Source organism: Vespula vulgaris, chromosome 12, assembly GCF_905475345.1.
Source record: "Vespula vulgaris chromosome 12, iyVesVulg1.1, whole genome shotgun sequence".
In the NCBI taxonomy this organism is placed as follows: Eukaryota; Metazoa; Arthropoda; class Insecta; order Hymenoptera; family Vespidae; genus Vespula; species Vespula vulgaris.
The window spans coordinates 5511637-5529228 of NC_066597.1; the positions used below are offsets into that span (position 1 = coordinate 5511637).

Here is a 17592-nt window from a genome sequence, read left to right on the forward strand (position 1 = left end):
GCATTATTCTCTGGAAGAGATCTTAATTGTTCTAAAAAAAAATTCATTTCCATTGGAAAGCATGCGTCAATTGAAAATTAATCATCTCAGTCGGTGAAAATTAATCAGTTTGATTACTTCCGTTTTAGTTTCTTACATCGTCAGGATTTGTATTATACATTTATTCTAATTTAGCTAATTCTGCCATTATATTCTGTTCGTGAATTTTTTCTAAAAGAATTTCCGTATTTTCTTCTATTTTAATGCTTTAATTTTACTCTTATAATTTTTAATACTACTTATATGTTCTTCAAATTTTTATATTATTTGAAATAATTATTCTTTTTTCAATACTTTTGTCAGCATCTCGATGTATCATCACTGATTTTTCTTTTGTTCTTTTATAGTTAAAAAGTCTCAATGTTGTTCTTTTGAAGACACTATGTTTAGCACGTAGAGTTATCACTAGATTTGTTACCCGACAGTTTTTCTGTTTCTTGAAATAATCCAAGTGCATGGATTTCTTACGTTTTACGATCGTTAGGATTTTATGTGGGTTCCTGGCTCTGCGGAACACTTTAATATTGGTGACATGGTCCCTCATAAATGCTTTCATTGAAGAAACCTTCAACACCAGCTTTTTACATGTAAAGCAGTACCAACAGTACTCTACTCCACGATATGCTAACATTTCTCAAATTGGAGATTGTGATAGCATATGAGACCTTTCATCTTATGGAATACTCCTTTCGCAATCTTGACTCTAATTTTCATCTCAACGTCAAGGTAATCTGCAGAATTAGAAAGGAGTTCTGCAGGGAAAATGTGAATCTAAATTGATCAGAGTGAATGGAGGATGCCTGCTCTCATACACATTTCCGACGTACTATGTGCGAAGAATATTTATATAAGGATAGTTACATACCAATTAGATTGTGTGGTGCAGGCAACAAATAAAATACATCAACAACGAATAAGATAGAGAAATCGACGCATTGAACACATTGAATTCTAATTATTTAGCTATTAATATACTCAAAAAATATTGTTATTTCTCAATATAAACTCTCTTTAAATATTCTAAGTTTAATATTCTTTTACTTAAAATTTTCTGAAATAATTATTTTGTTACTTGTATTACTTTCATTCTTACTATTGTTCTTTTGTAGTGGTTTAACACCTTTAATACATCCTCTACTAAACTATCTGTTTTTCTAATAGAATTTCTCAATCTTTTGTGTATGCTGGAAATAATCCCTCCAGCTAGCTCTTTAATCGTTGTTCCAGAGAAAATTGCAGACATTTTAAAGGAAGCATATGACAGTATCATGGGAGGAGACTTTGGTGTGAACAAAACATTAAAAAGGATTCGCAAAAAAATATTATTAAATTGGTTATAAATAGAAAGGTAGAAAATTAATGTTTAAATGCGAGAGAATGTTTTACAACAATGATTTGTACATGAGGAGAATTTCATCTATTATGCGATTTTTGAGATATTCCATGGCAGCATCCCACAATCCAAAATGAAATAGTTGTAATGGAAGGAAGTGCCAATATATGCCCTCATTTGTAAACTTGTGCTACATTAGTACTCTTGTGTTGCTTATGTTGCTATCAATTAAGTTCTTTTGGATTGACTGTTGCCATTATCTGATTTACAGCACTTATGATATTAGTCACATTATCTAACTATAGGTCGGAGTATTATCCTCTACAGGCAATGAATCTTTTTAAAGTGATGAAAAAGCATCTGTAGTTACGTCACTCCATGTATACTGCCTTTATGATAAAACGTACGAAGATAGCGATGTGTAATTTGACGTGATTGCGATTTCGACATTATTTTTCTTTCACAAATATCAAACTGCTTTAAACTATTTCTACATCGATGAAAGGACGTGCTTTTCATATATGATCAACAGGCATGTTTATGATGTACTCAGGGGTAATAGGATTTGCTTGATAGCAAGTAATGCATTTATTTAAAATTTGTTTTATGGCGACCATTAACTAGCCAAAATGTATCATGGACAGCATTAAGTGTAGCTTGAGTAGCAATAGTTATTACCGTAATCTACTTTCTCATGACTCTCACGTATGTTGAGCTTGGAAACATAAAATCTTCTTGATATTAATGTAGGATATTTTTAATTGTAAGCCAAGTTAGATTTATATAGCAGGATGTCTATTCTCAGTGTACTCTGATCGTCAATAAATAGATTTAGTGCTGTGATGCCTACTTGTAGATTTTTATCTGTAGATAAGGTTGTGATTACGTCCGAAAAAGATTCCCTATGGACTATTTTTATTATTGATGATAAGACTCCGTTTAATTACCCGGTTGTTAGTTCATGTTTCAATTTTTCACCACATCGATTTTGAGTGTGTGAATAAAGCGTAGTAGAGGTAGTTTATATCAGTAAGTATACCAAACAGTATGAATTTCTAATGGTATTTTAAGATAATTACAATTGCCAAAGACTGCATGATTAGTTTATCTCTGGCCAAGACTAGCATTAACAATTCGGAGGTTCAATCGAACAATTTTGAATAAAATTATTCTTTTTGTCACTGTCTTGTTACATCCTGCATAAAGTTATTTTTCTTCACTTACGTTTGATATTTTTCTGGCTAACAATTAGGAATGTTTAACCCACCACTTTAATTAACCCATCCCAGAAATGAGGACCCATTTAGAACAGGAAAAAAGGGATGTCTTTTAGCATTTTCAAACTCTCCCTATTTGCGGTATTATCAATTCTCTATAATTTGTAGTCCCTAACACGCTTAAGATACTCATGCGCCCCTACTATCTTCGAAGACATAAACAATTTGAACTCCAATATCTTGTTTTATAAACATGCACTTTAATAAATTCTTTGAATTTTAACGTTGGGCAAATTTCACTTCGTGATACAATAGACTTCTTGTTAAAATACGAACTAATCAGAATCGTAATTCCTATTATACAGTAGGAAGCAAAGCTTTTTATCCTCGGTAATTCTGTAAACGATGAATTAAGTGCATCTAAAGAGGGGAAGTGAAAAGGATATAATCAGAGAAAATTTGAAAAGGCAGTCACTAAAGTTTGTATTCTATATTTGCTAAAGCCGGTAATTAAGTAATAAGTCCATAATCGAATTGAAGCCATCAACGAGCCTAAGCCAAAGCCATGATATTTACTAAAGAAACTAAGAATATAGATAAAAACAAAGAATAATGGAGCCCATAAAAATTTTCGGACGTAACATAATAAATAAAATTATAATTAAATACTTACGAATATACTTAGAGAAATTTACATTATTAATCTAATCTAGTTAATCCATTAAAGATTAATATATAAAAAATACATCTATCAAACACTTCTAAATGCATAGAATGCACAAAGGAAACCCTATACATTAATGTTGAAAAAATATAAATTATTTATATACAACAAAAAATTTATATATTATATAATAATTAGACCAACGCTCATATACTACTTCGATATGGTAGTGTGTTGAAAGCAAACCTTAAAGAAAATTCAGAAAAGTGTTAGTGTTTATTGTTCTGTAAAATCAATCACAAATTATCTATTGTAGTAAGTTTATGATTAGCTTTTAAATATGTATTCTGTGTTCGGCGAAACTGTATTAATTAATTAATTAATATTGTTAATTATTTAATAAGTCCGTATTCTGCATTCTGTAAAGTGGCTAACATTTAATAATTCCGTATTTTGTATTCTGCAACTAAGTAATGAGTACTTTACACTTTGTAAGATCGACAATCAGTATATTACGCATTTTATAAAAATGCTAATAAATTTATCGAAAAAACATATCCAAAAATTGGTGAGTCTTCAAGCAATTGAACAATCTGTATTTTTTTACAAGCCTTTATTTTTTTTACAGAAAGTCTATTGAGACGAGAAGCTATTCTTATACACCACTTGTAAGAAAGATAATCAACTTGAAATCTTTATTCTAAAACTATCTATTATCTCAAACCAATTAATCTATCAAATATTCTTCTATTTTATCCTATCAATCATGGGGCCACCTTAAAAAAATTGTTATTAAGAATATATTTTATTTGATTCAAAAATTATATTAAAAAAGTTTATTTTTTATAGTTGTCGAATGAGAGGCTCTTCTTCTGTTCTACGTATTCCTGTACCAGATGAATTACATAATTCTTTGAATACTAGAACGCTACCAATATGGGCAAATGTAAATACTAGAAATCATTGCAGCATTCTTGTGCACAAGATTAGATGCATCTACCTTCAGGATTATAGTCTTCTCAAATTGGTGTAAGAAGGTTTTATATTGTTTGAATTATTCGTACTGTATTTGAACAAGATTCTGATTGATAATTGTGATCAATAATATCTATCACATATATATCATATATATTAAATCATGAATATTATATTTCCAATTATTTGGAATGTTTACAGGACCAATTATTGCAATCCTTTTTACATTATTGCGGTTGTAGAATTTGCGTTCCTTAAAGTCAACATCTCTATTGAAACTGTTCAACTACAAGTTATAAATGATTTAATTACAAATGCATTTATTATCACATTAAATGAATTTAGCAAGGATAACGCAGAGTTACTTATTCTGACAATAGCACTAATTTTGTAGGAATCAATTTTGAGCTATAAATCATCCTGTCTTTTATAAAAATATCCAAATATTAAATTAAAATTAATCATTAGCTCACTGATGTTGGAATTAATTGACATCTGTATTCTCCACATTTCAGTAAAATTTAGGAATCGGCGATCGGATGCTTTAAACATTATATAATACGTGTCCTAAGGAAGGAGTTATCTACTCTTGAGGATCATTTGTCACTGAAATAGAAGCTATCTTCAATTCCTGTCATCTTAAGCCAATTTCATTCGATTCCCATGATCTTAAACTCCTGGATATTATTTAATTGCTGATTTGTTAATGAACTTATCTGACTACAATTTTTGGGTTATGCCATACTAGGTAGACTGTTATACAGTATCTGGTAGCATATTCAAAAGATCAAACAGGACTTTTGAAGAAGGTGATATAAGAAACGTATAAACGAGATCAACATGCACCACAAATATCCAAGAAGCACGCAAATATTCAATAAATACGATCATTGAAAGAAACAATACATTGGGCATTGCAAATCCACCTGGAACATGATGATGTCAAGCACATCGTAACATTATAAACTACATTTGGCATAATTAACTGCGATGTCACTAAATTCGTACCATTATCAATCGATAAGGACGATAAAAGTAATACAAAATGATATTCCTTAATTTGTTAAGAAAATAGTGATATAATTTTTAATAGAATAACATGGATGGATAAATAATATGCAATGTATAATTAATATATGTTAAATTATAAGCATGGTATGAAGCTGTGTATATTTATGGTATATAGTATTCATATCATAACATATCAATGGAGGGGGGGGGGGGATTATGTATTTTTTCATATACTCTTTCATAAAACTCCTCTTTTCCCTTTCCTTAATTTTTTACGGTTAAGAAATCCTTAGATACTTCGCGTAATTAGAGTTGCATTTCGCACATCGAAAGATAAAGTTGAATAAAAGGTTGACCATTGCGAGTTTTATAATATATAAAGATCATTCAAGTCATTTACGTAATTACGCGAATATAACTGTATCTTAATTTACTCACCGTTTGTTATATTATTAAATAAAATTTTATAAACATGCACTATTGCAAAATTAATTTTACAGCATTAATTTGGTGTAAGACAATTGGCAAACCATACTGAATGGATTTTGATTCGTCCAATCGGATATAGCAAGATTATTGTTAGTACCACAGAACCAATTGTAGCTTATATATATTTCGTTTTATGGTATCATTGTTCTACTAATAGTATTATTGTTCTACTAGATTTGCACATTTTTTTCTTATTCAAAATTTTCTTTTTAATTAAATACTATTCATATGACAATTTTATTCGAATAATGCATTGCTTCGTGACTTCTAAAGCACGTATCTAACATTTCGTGATTGATAAAAAATTTTATAAAAATTTATATCTTATATTAACAAATACCTGCCGCTTTAGTACTTTTACATTTTTAAATTCTTTAATCTCTTTAATACTCTAAAATTCTTATGATTAAAAATAATCATAAAAATTTTCTGTATATTTTCGATAATTGATTAAACTATATATTCTTGATACAAATTATAGAATAGAACACAAAAGATTAATTTAGATTTTATTTTAAATACTTTTTGTGGCATATAGTGAATTATTAAATAAGCAATTTTTATTTTAGATCATGTTCGTGTATACTTTATTGGAAGTTATAAATGTATTTTTCAACATTTCTCGAATGTTTCTTTAAGCATGCATTTTAGAATTTGTTCGATTGATTTGGGAATCAATTGTAGGCTGTGTGATATTATTAAGACTTGATGTGCAAACAACATTAATAATAAAAGACAATGCGTATTTGAGATTTCAAATTACTATTAAATGAAGAATAAAATTATAAAAATGTATAATCACTGAAACTCCAAATTTAAAAGTATTACTTAATAGTGAATCCTGCACGAATCAATGGAGCATTTATTGTCCTGTGGGAGATAGTACTCTATATATATAATATTAATAATTATCAATGTTTTTAGGCGATTATTATTCTCTTCGCGATCTTTATTACTACTACAACTATCACTACTACTACGATCATCATTATTACTACGACTATACTACTATTATCATCACTACTACTACTATGACCATTACTACTATTATCACCACCACCACACTACTACGACCATTACTATGACAACCATTATTACTACGACCATACTACTATTATCACCACCACTACTACTATTAGTAGTATTAAAGTTATGTAATTTATCAGAGTTATTATATATGAGTTCCTTATTTATGTAGGATCATTCATTATATGGAGATGTTTTCCATGTAGCGCTTTGTTGGTTCATGTTTGTTTGCCTTTTTTGCTTTATTTATTTTTTGTGTATTTTTGACTATTGGTTCATCTCTTGCTGATAAATTGAGTATAATGTTGATTTTCCACCCTGTTTATAGCTCTCTGTAATGCGCTGTCTTTATTGTGTAAGTATGCTCTGAGTGTTTTAATTTATTTATCATGTAGTGATATTATGACCATTAGTTCTCTTTTTTTCTTGTTTATTGTCATTCTTTCTTAGCATGCATTTGGGTGGTGTTTTCTATACTTAGTTAATTCTGTTCTTGTTATTTTAATGTTTTTTTAGATCTATTTATGTCTATTTGATGATGCTAAAATGTTTATTGTTTTAAAAAGATTTTTTGTTGTTTGGTTAGTTTTGATCAATGTTTTTAGGCAAATTTTGTATGCATTGTATAATTCTTTTTTCATTTCTGTGGTTTATTTGTATATTCTATCAGAAGCCAAGGTATTTGTATTTTTTAGGTTTTATCTTATTGTTTATTATTTCGTTGTTCAGTCTCTCGTTTATTTTTTCTTTGTACCATTTTATTCTTGCCATATGTAGTCTTTTGTATTTATTTATCCCGAATTCCATCTTTTGTTTTTGTGATTTCTTTTGTTGTCCTTAGCAGTTTTGTGAATTTTGTTTTTGATGCTACCTATATTTTATGTCATTTATATACATTAAGTAGTTTATTTTGTAGTTTGATAATATTGTCTTGCTTTATATTATATCTGTATGTACTTTTGTTTAATGCTTTAAATAGTGGATTTAAGCATATGATAACTAAATGAGTCTCCTTGGAAGACTCTATTTATTTTTATAATGTCTATAGTGGTTTGTTCTGTTTTTGTTCTTATTTGTATAACCGTTCTTCGTGTTTTCATTAATGTATTGAGTAGTTTTTGTATCTTTGGATGTATTTTATATAATTATAGTATTCTGATGAGCCAGCTGCGTCGTACTGAGATGAACGTTTTCTTGTAGTATATATGTTACATGTTTCAGATTTTGTTAGATGCTTTCAGATTCTTTGTTCATTTGTTGTTTGGTTCATTATAATGCTATCAATTGTTACCTGTTCCTTACATCCCTGGCTATTTTTCCTGCATCCTTTCTTCTGTAAATACATTGTTATTTGTGTTTGTTCTGTAAATACATCGTTATCTGTGAAATGTTGATCAATTTTTCGTGTTATTGCTGAAATTATAATTTTGTATAGTTATTTGTCTGTACTTGGCTGGATTTTGTTTATTTGGTTTTGGGTTTAATGTATATTATGCCTTCTATTAAAAAATCTGATGTATAATTTAGGTTTTATATCATTTTGTTGATTTCTCTTGTGAGATATTTGTATGTGGTCATGATTGTAAAAGAAAGCTCTATATATATTCTTTTCTAGCTGTGTGTTCTTTATTATATTACTAACTCTTCTTCTGTAATGCTGTTTTATGATGTTGTTTATGTTGTGATAGTCATTTTTTTTAGTGCAATTCATGCTTTATTGTTGCGATGTTCTGATTTTTTCCATACGTTTTCCTAGAATTCTGTTATTTGTTTTTTTGAGGATGCTGTCGCTACTGCTTTTTCTTTGGTGCTTAATTTTCTGTAGAAGAGTTTTTCATTTCTTCTGAAGGAGTTATTTACATTCTTTTTTTCCTGTGGCTTGTTATATCTCTTCAAGCAAGCAGAGTATGTGGAGTATAATTTTTGTTTATATATGTTTAGTATTTGAGTTGTTGCTTTCTTATTATTTTGCGTGATCTTATTTGTGTATTTAGTTGCCTCTTTAGATGTGTTTGCTTTTATGTATTCTGTTAGCCTGTCTGAATCTTTTCTTAGTGTTTGAACTTTTGTTCATTCTAATTTTCAATTTTAGTTTCGCTGGTTTCTGGATTTTTTATTCATGTCTATTATTTATTTTCTGTTCACTTACCTTATTATATATTTTTTTAGGTTGTTTTTTTCTGTTACAAATTTGTTTCACTATTCATAGTTTCTATTATTTTAGTTGTGTTTTCTTTAAATATAATTTTTAGTGCAAGTTCATTTCGGTTTGGGTTTGTATTTCCCCACGCTATTTTCTATTTCTTATTTTATTGTTTGTTTTTCATGTCTGTAGCTTCTGCTGTGTTTTCTCATATCTGTAGCTTCTGCTCAATTCTGAATTTGTAATATGCTATATGCTGTCTATTGGTATGGTTGTAGTATGTGAATCATTATTTTCGTTCACGTCGTTGGACTGTATATCTGTTTTCTAGTATTGTTGTGTAGTATTGCTTTGTTTGTTTCCTGTTTCCTTTGCTACGTCCACTTTTATTTTCTGTATTTTTGATGCTGCAAGCTTTAACTGTGGTCTACTAATCTTTCTTTGATTATATGTGCAATTAGTTGTGGATATCACGTTAGGAATCGTGGTCTTTATGCTGTTCTATTCTAGTCCATTATGATCGATTCCAGCTATGTTGTTAGAAAGTAGCAATTTATGACGTCCTTATTCATCACATTTGACCATTGCAAATATTGTCGTGTCCTGCCTATTTTTGTGATTACAGGCTGATGATCCGATGAAACACACTCAGCGGCTACAAATTGACTTGCTCCCTGTTGTTGTTCCCTACTCCTTATTTGTGTGGCTATTCCTTTTTCTAGTTACTCAGTACAAAGTTGCCTGTTCATTTTCTTATCATTGACAGTCAGCATACTGGAAATATGCTTTGATCCTTTTCAGGTAGCAGTTCTTTTCTAAGGGAGTTTCTTTTTTCCATTTACAAAGGCTTTTTTTTTGTTGTCTCTTATGACAGGTAGCAAACATCGAGGAAGAATTCTAATGTTTTCTCCCATGAGGTTTATTGTTGTTGTTGTATTCTTGTTATGTTTCTGAAGATGAATGTGATGAATCGAGACAGAATACCGAAAGAGATACGAAGCATGACTTAAGATTTTCTTTATTTTCTGTATTATTTTATCATTTTTATTCAATATATCTCTTATTTTATTAAGATCAACGATACCTCATACATACATATGCTACATTTAATAAACTGTTGTTTGCTAAGTTTACATTAATTCCATTGTCAGTTATCCTACATTTGTACATCGTACTTACAATAATTTTATGTTTTTGATTATTATTAGATTGAGAAATTATGCATTATTTATTAATAACTTATTTAAGGTAGTCTACTGCGCATGTCTAATTTGGTTGTTCATTGTCTTGTCAGTGGACACAATGCCATTTTGTGTTCGGTAATCATCAGCTAAAAACGGAAACCCTTTTGTCTTCATTAATATCAAATAATAAGTATATTTTTGTAATATTGATTGTAAAGTTGCTTTTAAAATACCAATCGATTGTTGAATACGCGACTTCCACGCATAAATGTTCCTAAGTTTGTTGCATTTAAAAAATATTCCTGAGAATAAAATTGGCTATTGCTTCATAACTTTTTTAGAATTTTCTAGTGTTACTGCTACTTTTGACACTTTTTAATGCTTTTGTTAATAATTTATCATTACTTAGTCATCATTTATCGTATTTCATATTACATTCAATTTTCATGCACATATACATTCATACATGTGTATTGTAGATGTTATTATGGATGTTGCCTACATCCCTACAGGTTTTAAAAAATACTAACTGAAAAAGCACCTTGGAATATATCAGTATATTTTCTATACATACTTTTTTTCATTATATATAGGCAAGTTTATCTCTTTTTAAAGACGAAGCGAGGCTTAATAGAAAAAAAAGAGGTAGGCGTATCTAGAATGTAAACAATCACAATGTTGCTAATTTCTAAGAAATTTTAAAAAAATGTTGATTTATTTTTTTTCGTTTAATAATGAACAATAGATAATAATGAAAATTATATAAGTTTTACAGTAAGTTAATCTTTTTAATTTTTGAAGAAAGTTTCCATTATTTAATATTTGTAATATTATTTTAATATTTGCATTATTTGTAATACATCTATTTAATATTTGTAATATTGTTTTAATTGTATTAGTAGTAATTAATAATAGAAGAAAAAAGAATTTTTGATAATGAAACTAAATATTGAAATGAATACAAGTATCATTTGCTGTATTTTCGTTTAACAATCTTTATTTATCTATAAATTTCCTGATTTTTCTTTTTACTTGATCTAATTAATTCATTTTGTCATTTTAATGTTATGGTTCAGAATAAATTTTTAATTATTTATTGAACGATTTGACTTAATTAAATATATTATAATATAAGAAATTGTTATTATTTGTATAGAATATAATTTAATAAATGCTTCCTCCTTTGGTGGTCTTAAACTTTCTCTATTATATATTACTTTTTAATTACTATTACTCATCAATTTATTACCTTATATTACTATTTGATTGCGAGAGTTAGTTGAAAACTCGCAAAGGATAAAAAATACATTGATAATCATTGCTCAGTCTTAGATATTTCTAATTAAATTCGTAGTTTTCTAGAATATATAAAATGAGGCAGTAAACACAAGAAATAAGTATGTAGACTGAACAAGATATGTGATTATCTGGAATGAGTCCTTAAAATAGTTATTTTTACACACTTAGTTGTGCTATCACTTTGTAAAAAATATCACGCACGATTATTTAAACATTCTAAATAAATTATTCGGACATGCCAAATATAATCAATTGGAGATTATTCTTTCCCTTTCGGTGCACTTTTACTAGGAAATTCCTTCTACAGACTTTTTCTTTTCCTTCTTTTGAAAAGTATTTCAACTGTCTTGCCAGATAATTAGTCACAAAATAACTTCGAAGATATAAACAAAAAATCTTTATCGAAGCATAGCTTAAAATTTCAGTAGATTATATAATGCAACTCATTAATATGATCAATGTATCATAAGAATCATAAGAATATATTATATTATTAGACTTCAATCAATCAATCTCACGTCACAATAAATAAAATTTAGGCCTTGCTCCAATTAATTTCGATCCGAAAGTTCGGTGAATATGTTCTCGAAAGCAATGTATATTTTTCGACCCAACTATATTGCTGGCAAAAATATGTATTAACAAAATTATCTTACAACGTTGATAAAAATGCGCATCAGCATATAGCTTTTTTTTTTCGAGAAATGTATTTCTATTACCATTGTAACATTTCATTTTAATTATAAATTTTATGTTATTAAGCACTTATAGTTAAACATAAATAGATAGAAATAAATATTGTTTCTTCAAAACATTTACAAGAGAGATTCAAATTTATTAGATAGATAAATTTATTTATTATTCAATTTATTATTCATTTGAGACGAACATATCAATCGAATGGATCTTTATTAACCTGATTATATTACTATTTGAACTTATTCAGAGATATAAATAGTTTTAATTATACCCTCTATATCCCTATAAATATCCTTTAAATATACTTGCGTTTATACATATAATATTATTTTATATTAAACGTTTTTCATTTTACATGTTATAATACGTAATACTCTACAGATCGATAAAGCTCAACACAGTATATAGTAAATATCGTGTTTCATTTTTTAATGTTTTTTATATATAACTGAAGACAATTATTAGTTAAAATATTTCAATTAAGTTTTAGTATAAGTACGTATATAAAGAACTTTTGTACGAAAGAACTTTCTATTTTTACGTTTTTTAAGGTCAACCTTTGCTAAAGACTTCATAACTTGATAAAAAATTAACTATTCTTGAATTATATTATAGGACGTAACAATAATAATGGTAATAAAAAGGGAGTTGAACTGAAATCCTTCCACTTTCAGATGACTTGTATAATAGCACTAATAGTGTTGATATCAATATTATCATTGAATTTGATTAATGCGGTAATATGTTATGACTGTGCATACAAATCTGCGAATATAACATTTATTTCGTAATTAATATTAGAGATAGATCATACGTAAAATGCAATAATTAAAAAATGCGAGTTTTTCTCTTATGTTTCTAAAGAAACAACTTTTATACATCTTATATTTCTAATAGGAAATACAAATACATGTAAAAGATTCATAAGTAATTGTGCTATATACTGCACCAACATGAATAAATGAAAATAGCTGATATGATAATCCGTGGACTTAGAACTAATCTAAACAACTAGCATTGAGATCAATAACATTTATTAGGAAGATAGATAACGATGGAAAATAGATTATATAAATAGAAAATAGATCATAGATCATGTTCACATACTATTTCTTAGGGTAGTTAGGATGATGTAATAGTAACTAGATAAAAATAATGCTTTGCAAATTATTTAACTACTATTAGAATAAATGCAGGAAAAATATATTTAAAATATGGATGCAATCTTGAAGCTGGACAATGTGTTAGTTTAAACGGAAAAAATTTTGAAACCCATTTTTGGACTCTTGATACCTTGCAAAGTACAATGTGCTATACAAAGGAATAGACGACAAGGCAAAACTAAATTAAACTAAATGACTAGAAATAAAATCTTTATTCATTAACAATTCAATATAATATTTGCCTTGTCTTCAAAAAGGGAATTTTTGGTCACACTAATTTGTAGATACACTCTATTTAAAATGGCACATCTTAAATTTGAAGTTAAGCAAGGAGATAGATTTTCAAAGTTCAAGCTACTTTTGTAACTTAGATAAATCTTCAATAAATAATAGTTCTTTTTTTATTATATATTCTAATTTTACACTTAAATCACTTTTGTTGTAATTAAAAATAACGTCAACAAATCTACATTCATTTTAACAAGGAAAATGTCAAGATTTTGTCCAAACATTAGATTACTAATTTCTGTCTTAGGCAGGATGTGTTACGTTTATTTCTTTCTTCACTTACGCTTAATATTTTCCTCATTGAAGATTAGAAATGTTTAACCTAATAATCCATTTAGAACAAAAAGTAAATTGATGTATTTTAGTATTTCAAACAATCTTGCTATCCTATACATTTGTCAATATTTTGTAATTCTTTGAATCCAGACCAACTATGCTTTCATCTAGTATTTCTAGAAGCATAAACAGTTCAGAAGATTTCCAATATCTTCTTTTATAAAAACACATTTTATTAAATTCTTCAGATCTTACTAGACTGTTTATTAAATTTAAATCAATCAGAATCATATGCGTGATATTCTTATCCAATAAGAAGTAAATTTTTTATCCTCAAAAAGTTTCTTAGGTACTGAATTAGATGTATCTAAAGAGGGAGAAGTCCAAAGATCAATGAAAAATTAATTAGAAATTAATTAGAAAAATTTTTTAAATTAGTCAGTATTTGTCATTCTGTAAATTCGATCATTAATTAGTTAATAAGTGTATGATTAATTATTAAATCTATATTCTATATTCGATAAAAGCAATGAAAGTTCGTATTCTACATTCAGTAAAGTTGATAAATAAGTCCATATTTTGCACTTTTAACACTAATGATTAGTAAACCTGTATTTCTTATTTTATTAGGATGGTAATAAATTTATAAGACTGTATCAAAAAATTTATGAGGAAGGTAAGTAACTTAGAATCTTTATTCTAATACTATGCCTATTACCTTACTCTTTTCCTAGCTTATTGATCTATCAAGTAACCTCTTATTTCATCCTATCAGTTTATATTTCTTTGTCCCGTCACTCATTATTAAATTCATATCTCTTAAGTTCAATCCCTAAAAGTTTTTTAGTTTGACCAAAAATTGATCATCTTAAATTATGTCAAAGAATGTAACAAATACCTATACAGATAAACTTATTAATTAAATAATACGTTTTGGCATCACACAAGCTCATAATTTTCTGTTTTAATATATGTACATCCTAAACTTACATTTACATTGGAATGTACAAACATTTCATCAACTGTGATATAGAGATTTTTCGTAGAAAATATTTCAAAAAACAAATATTGTTTATTGCATTATATGTGAATGCTGAGAATTACTGCATAAATTTTGAAGAAAATTCTTTGATTATGGGCTGAATACCTATAGAAAATTTTTGTCAATTTAATTTTTATTTGATTTTCAGGAACTTGTCGATCTACAAAGAATTTTTTATCTTTGGAAAATATTTGAAGGTATTTAGCTTCGAATACTATGATTAAACCAAATATAACAATTCGTAGATTTGTTAACACTTCGTAGTTAAACATTTAATTTACTTAATTAAATTAATTCACTTAATGTAAGCACAAATTAATACAAAACATTAATTTTAATAGCCATTTGACGTCCATTCATTGATTATATTTTTCAATAATTTATTAACTATGTAAAAAAGACCAACTATATCTGAACACTCAAAAAATCTTTGAAAGACTATTGCACTATTAAACTATCGAACGTTGTCGTACATGAATAAACCATTGTATACTGTAAATTTGCTTCTTTTGTAATTTTAGCAATTTTCGTTTATTTAGAACACATGTAAGAACAAAGTTGATCGATTTTGTTACATGGCATATTTTCCAGTAGCCTTGATAGATCTGGGTTGCGTCTGATTGCGTGATAATCCAGATTGTGTTCAATTTGAAGCAAATGAGAACAGCCATTTGCTTAAAGCAGGATCAAATTGGATGCTTTTTCTATCCTCTTTTTATATTATATAAATAAGGGATATCTGTACAATCGATATAAGAATCGCGAGTCGATAGATACTTTATAGCGCGCGAATTTGAACACGTTGATGCGAGCACTATAATTTGTATTTTTCTGCATCGGGTAGCTCCACTAAAGGCATTCTTTTACACTGGATGGCTGTTTGTCAAATATTAGAAAATCATTTTAACCATTTAAGATCTCAATTAAAATAGTTTCTTTTACTACACTTCTGTTTTTGTTTGTTTGTTTATAAGATCTAATGAAGACAGTACAATTTATTCAAAGATATCAAGAGTTTTCAAAATACTATCTACTATTCATTGTCACTGCCTACTATCCACTATTTACTGTCGACTGTCTACTCTCTACTGTCTACTATCTACTGTCGACTGTCTACTGTCTACTGCTATCTATTCTTTATTGTCCATTGTCTATTATTATCTACTATCCGCAATGCACTATCCATTACACACTGTCCACTGTCCATTGTCCACTACTTACTGCATTATCTAGAAATATCTAGATATATCTAGATTCTACTATCTACTATCTATTATTATAATATGAAATAATATACTCCATGCACATTTTAAATTATTTAAATAATTCTAGAAAATTTGAAAGTATGATTTATTCAAGCTTATTCGTTTGAAAAGAGACTTTTTCGATTTTTATTCGTTGAAATCCAAAAGAAAACTGTTTCGATAACAGTCAAAGTCATTGAAAAGTTCATTTCTGTTGACATAAACATGCCATAATCATGCCTTCAAATTTTAACTTTATTTAAATATTAATTTAATTCTATTTTATATTTCACGCGTGTTTTGATCTATAAAATGTATAAATAAATGTGCTATTGTTCAAGACTTTTACGCTGGCGCTGTGATTTGTTTCTCACTGTGGAGCGGTGCTCATATGCATGATTTACTTCATCCTACTCCTTTTCAATTAATAAAAATTAAATTTCCATTATTTAAATTTTCAACTATACGTCAATTTTTTCTAGTTACTAAATGGACTACATTTTTCGTGGTACTCACCTCTGATGGAACATTCAAGTATGATAGATTTGAGCGTGAGCCACCAGTGGTACACACCGTCTGATGGGAGACTCGACGCAAACCACCGGTGGTATGCACCGGCGGAATCATCTTAAATATTAGTTTGTTGTACTTCGTGCACGTTTTTTAAATTCATTTCACGCACGTCATTCAAATTTTTTAATTAATTCTAGAATAATCGCCTTATTTTAAATTATTTAAGCTTACTTGTTGGTTCGATCTTTACTCACAAAAATCTATAAATAAACTATTTACATAACAATTAAAAAGATCGTTTTTGTTGACATTATAAACATGCAACTACCGGGCGTTAAAAATTATTTATCTATCTAAATATTAATTTAATTTAATTTTATTTAATTTAATTATATTTTTATCCGTGTTTCAAACAATGAAATGTTTAAATAAATGTATTATTGTTTAAATATGAATTTAAATATTAATTTATTATACTATTTGGAAGTATCGGAGTTTTAAATGAAGATTTTTTTGCGTTTATCGCATGTTACGAGCTATGTATTATTTAAATAAATGTATTTTTGTTGAAATATTAGCTTATTATACTCCGCATATTTATAGATTGTTTAAATAATTAAAAAATTAGGGGAATTAAAAATTGTTTAATTGCTTGTATAGAAAGAGAATTTCGATGTCTACTCATCGGAATGCAAAAGAAACTTAGTTCGATAACAATCAAAGTTGGCTGAATGTCCGTTGATATTAATATTAAATCGGTAAAAAATTTCGAGTTCAATATATTAAATTAAAATTATTTTTTATTGAATACATATTACGATATATATATATATATATATATATATATATATATATATATATTACTTACGCGAACGTACTATTGTTTACATAGAAAATTTTTAAGTTCATTCGTTGAAATACAAAAGAAAATTATTTCGATTACTACCAAAATCAGTTGAGCTTTCCTTTTTCTTAATATTAAATACA

At 27.7% G+C, this 17592-nt stretch overlaps 1 protein-coding gene across 3 annotated transcripts in view; it reads left to right on the forward strand.

The window, feature by feature from the left end:
* LOC127067962 (uncharacterized) overlaps positions 1 to 5903 on the forward strand; it is a 61048-nt gene extending 55145 nt beyond the window's left edge. For 2 of the 3 annotated variants that reach the window (XR_007782797.1, XM_051003451.1), the window contains 3 exons: positions 3882 to 3921; positions 4103 to 4282; positions 4744 to 5903. Coding sequence is in view for 1 of the 3 variants with exons in the window: in XM_051003451.1 (XP_050859408.1) it covers positions 3882 to 3921; positions 4103 to 4282; positions 4744 to 4753 (230 nt within the window). In the remaining 2 variants the exon portion in view is untranslated. Of the gene's footprint in view, positions 1 to 1266; positions 4283 to 4743 lie in introns of all 3 variants that reach the window. The other variant, XR_007782798.1, reaches the window with a different exon arrangement.
* Positions 5904 to 17592: the final 11689 nt, after the last annotated feature.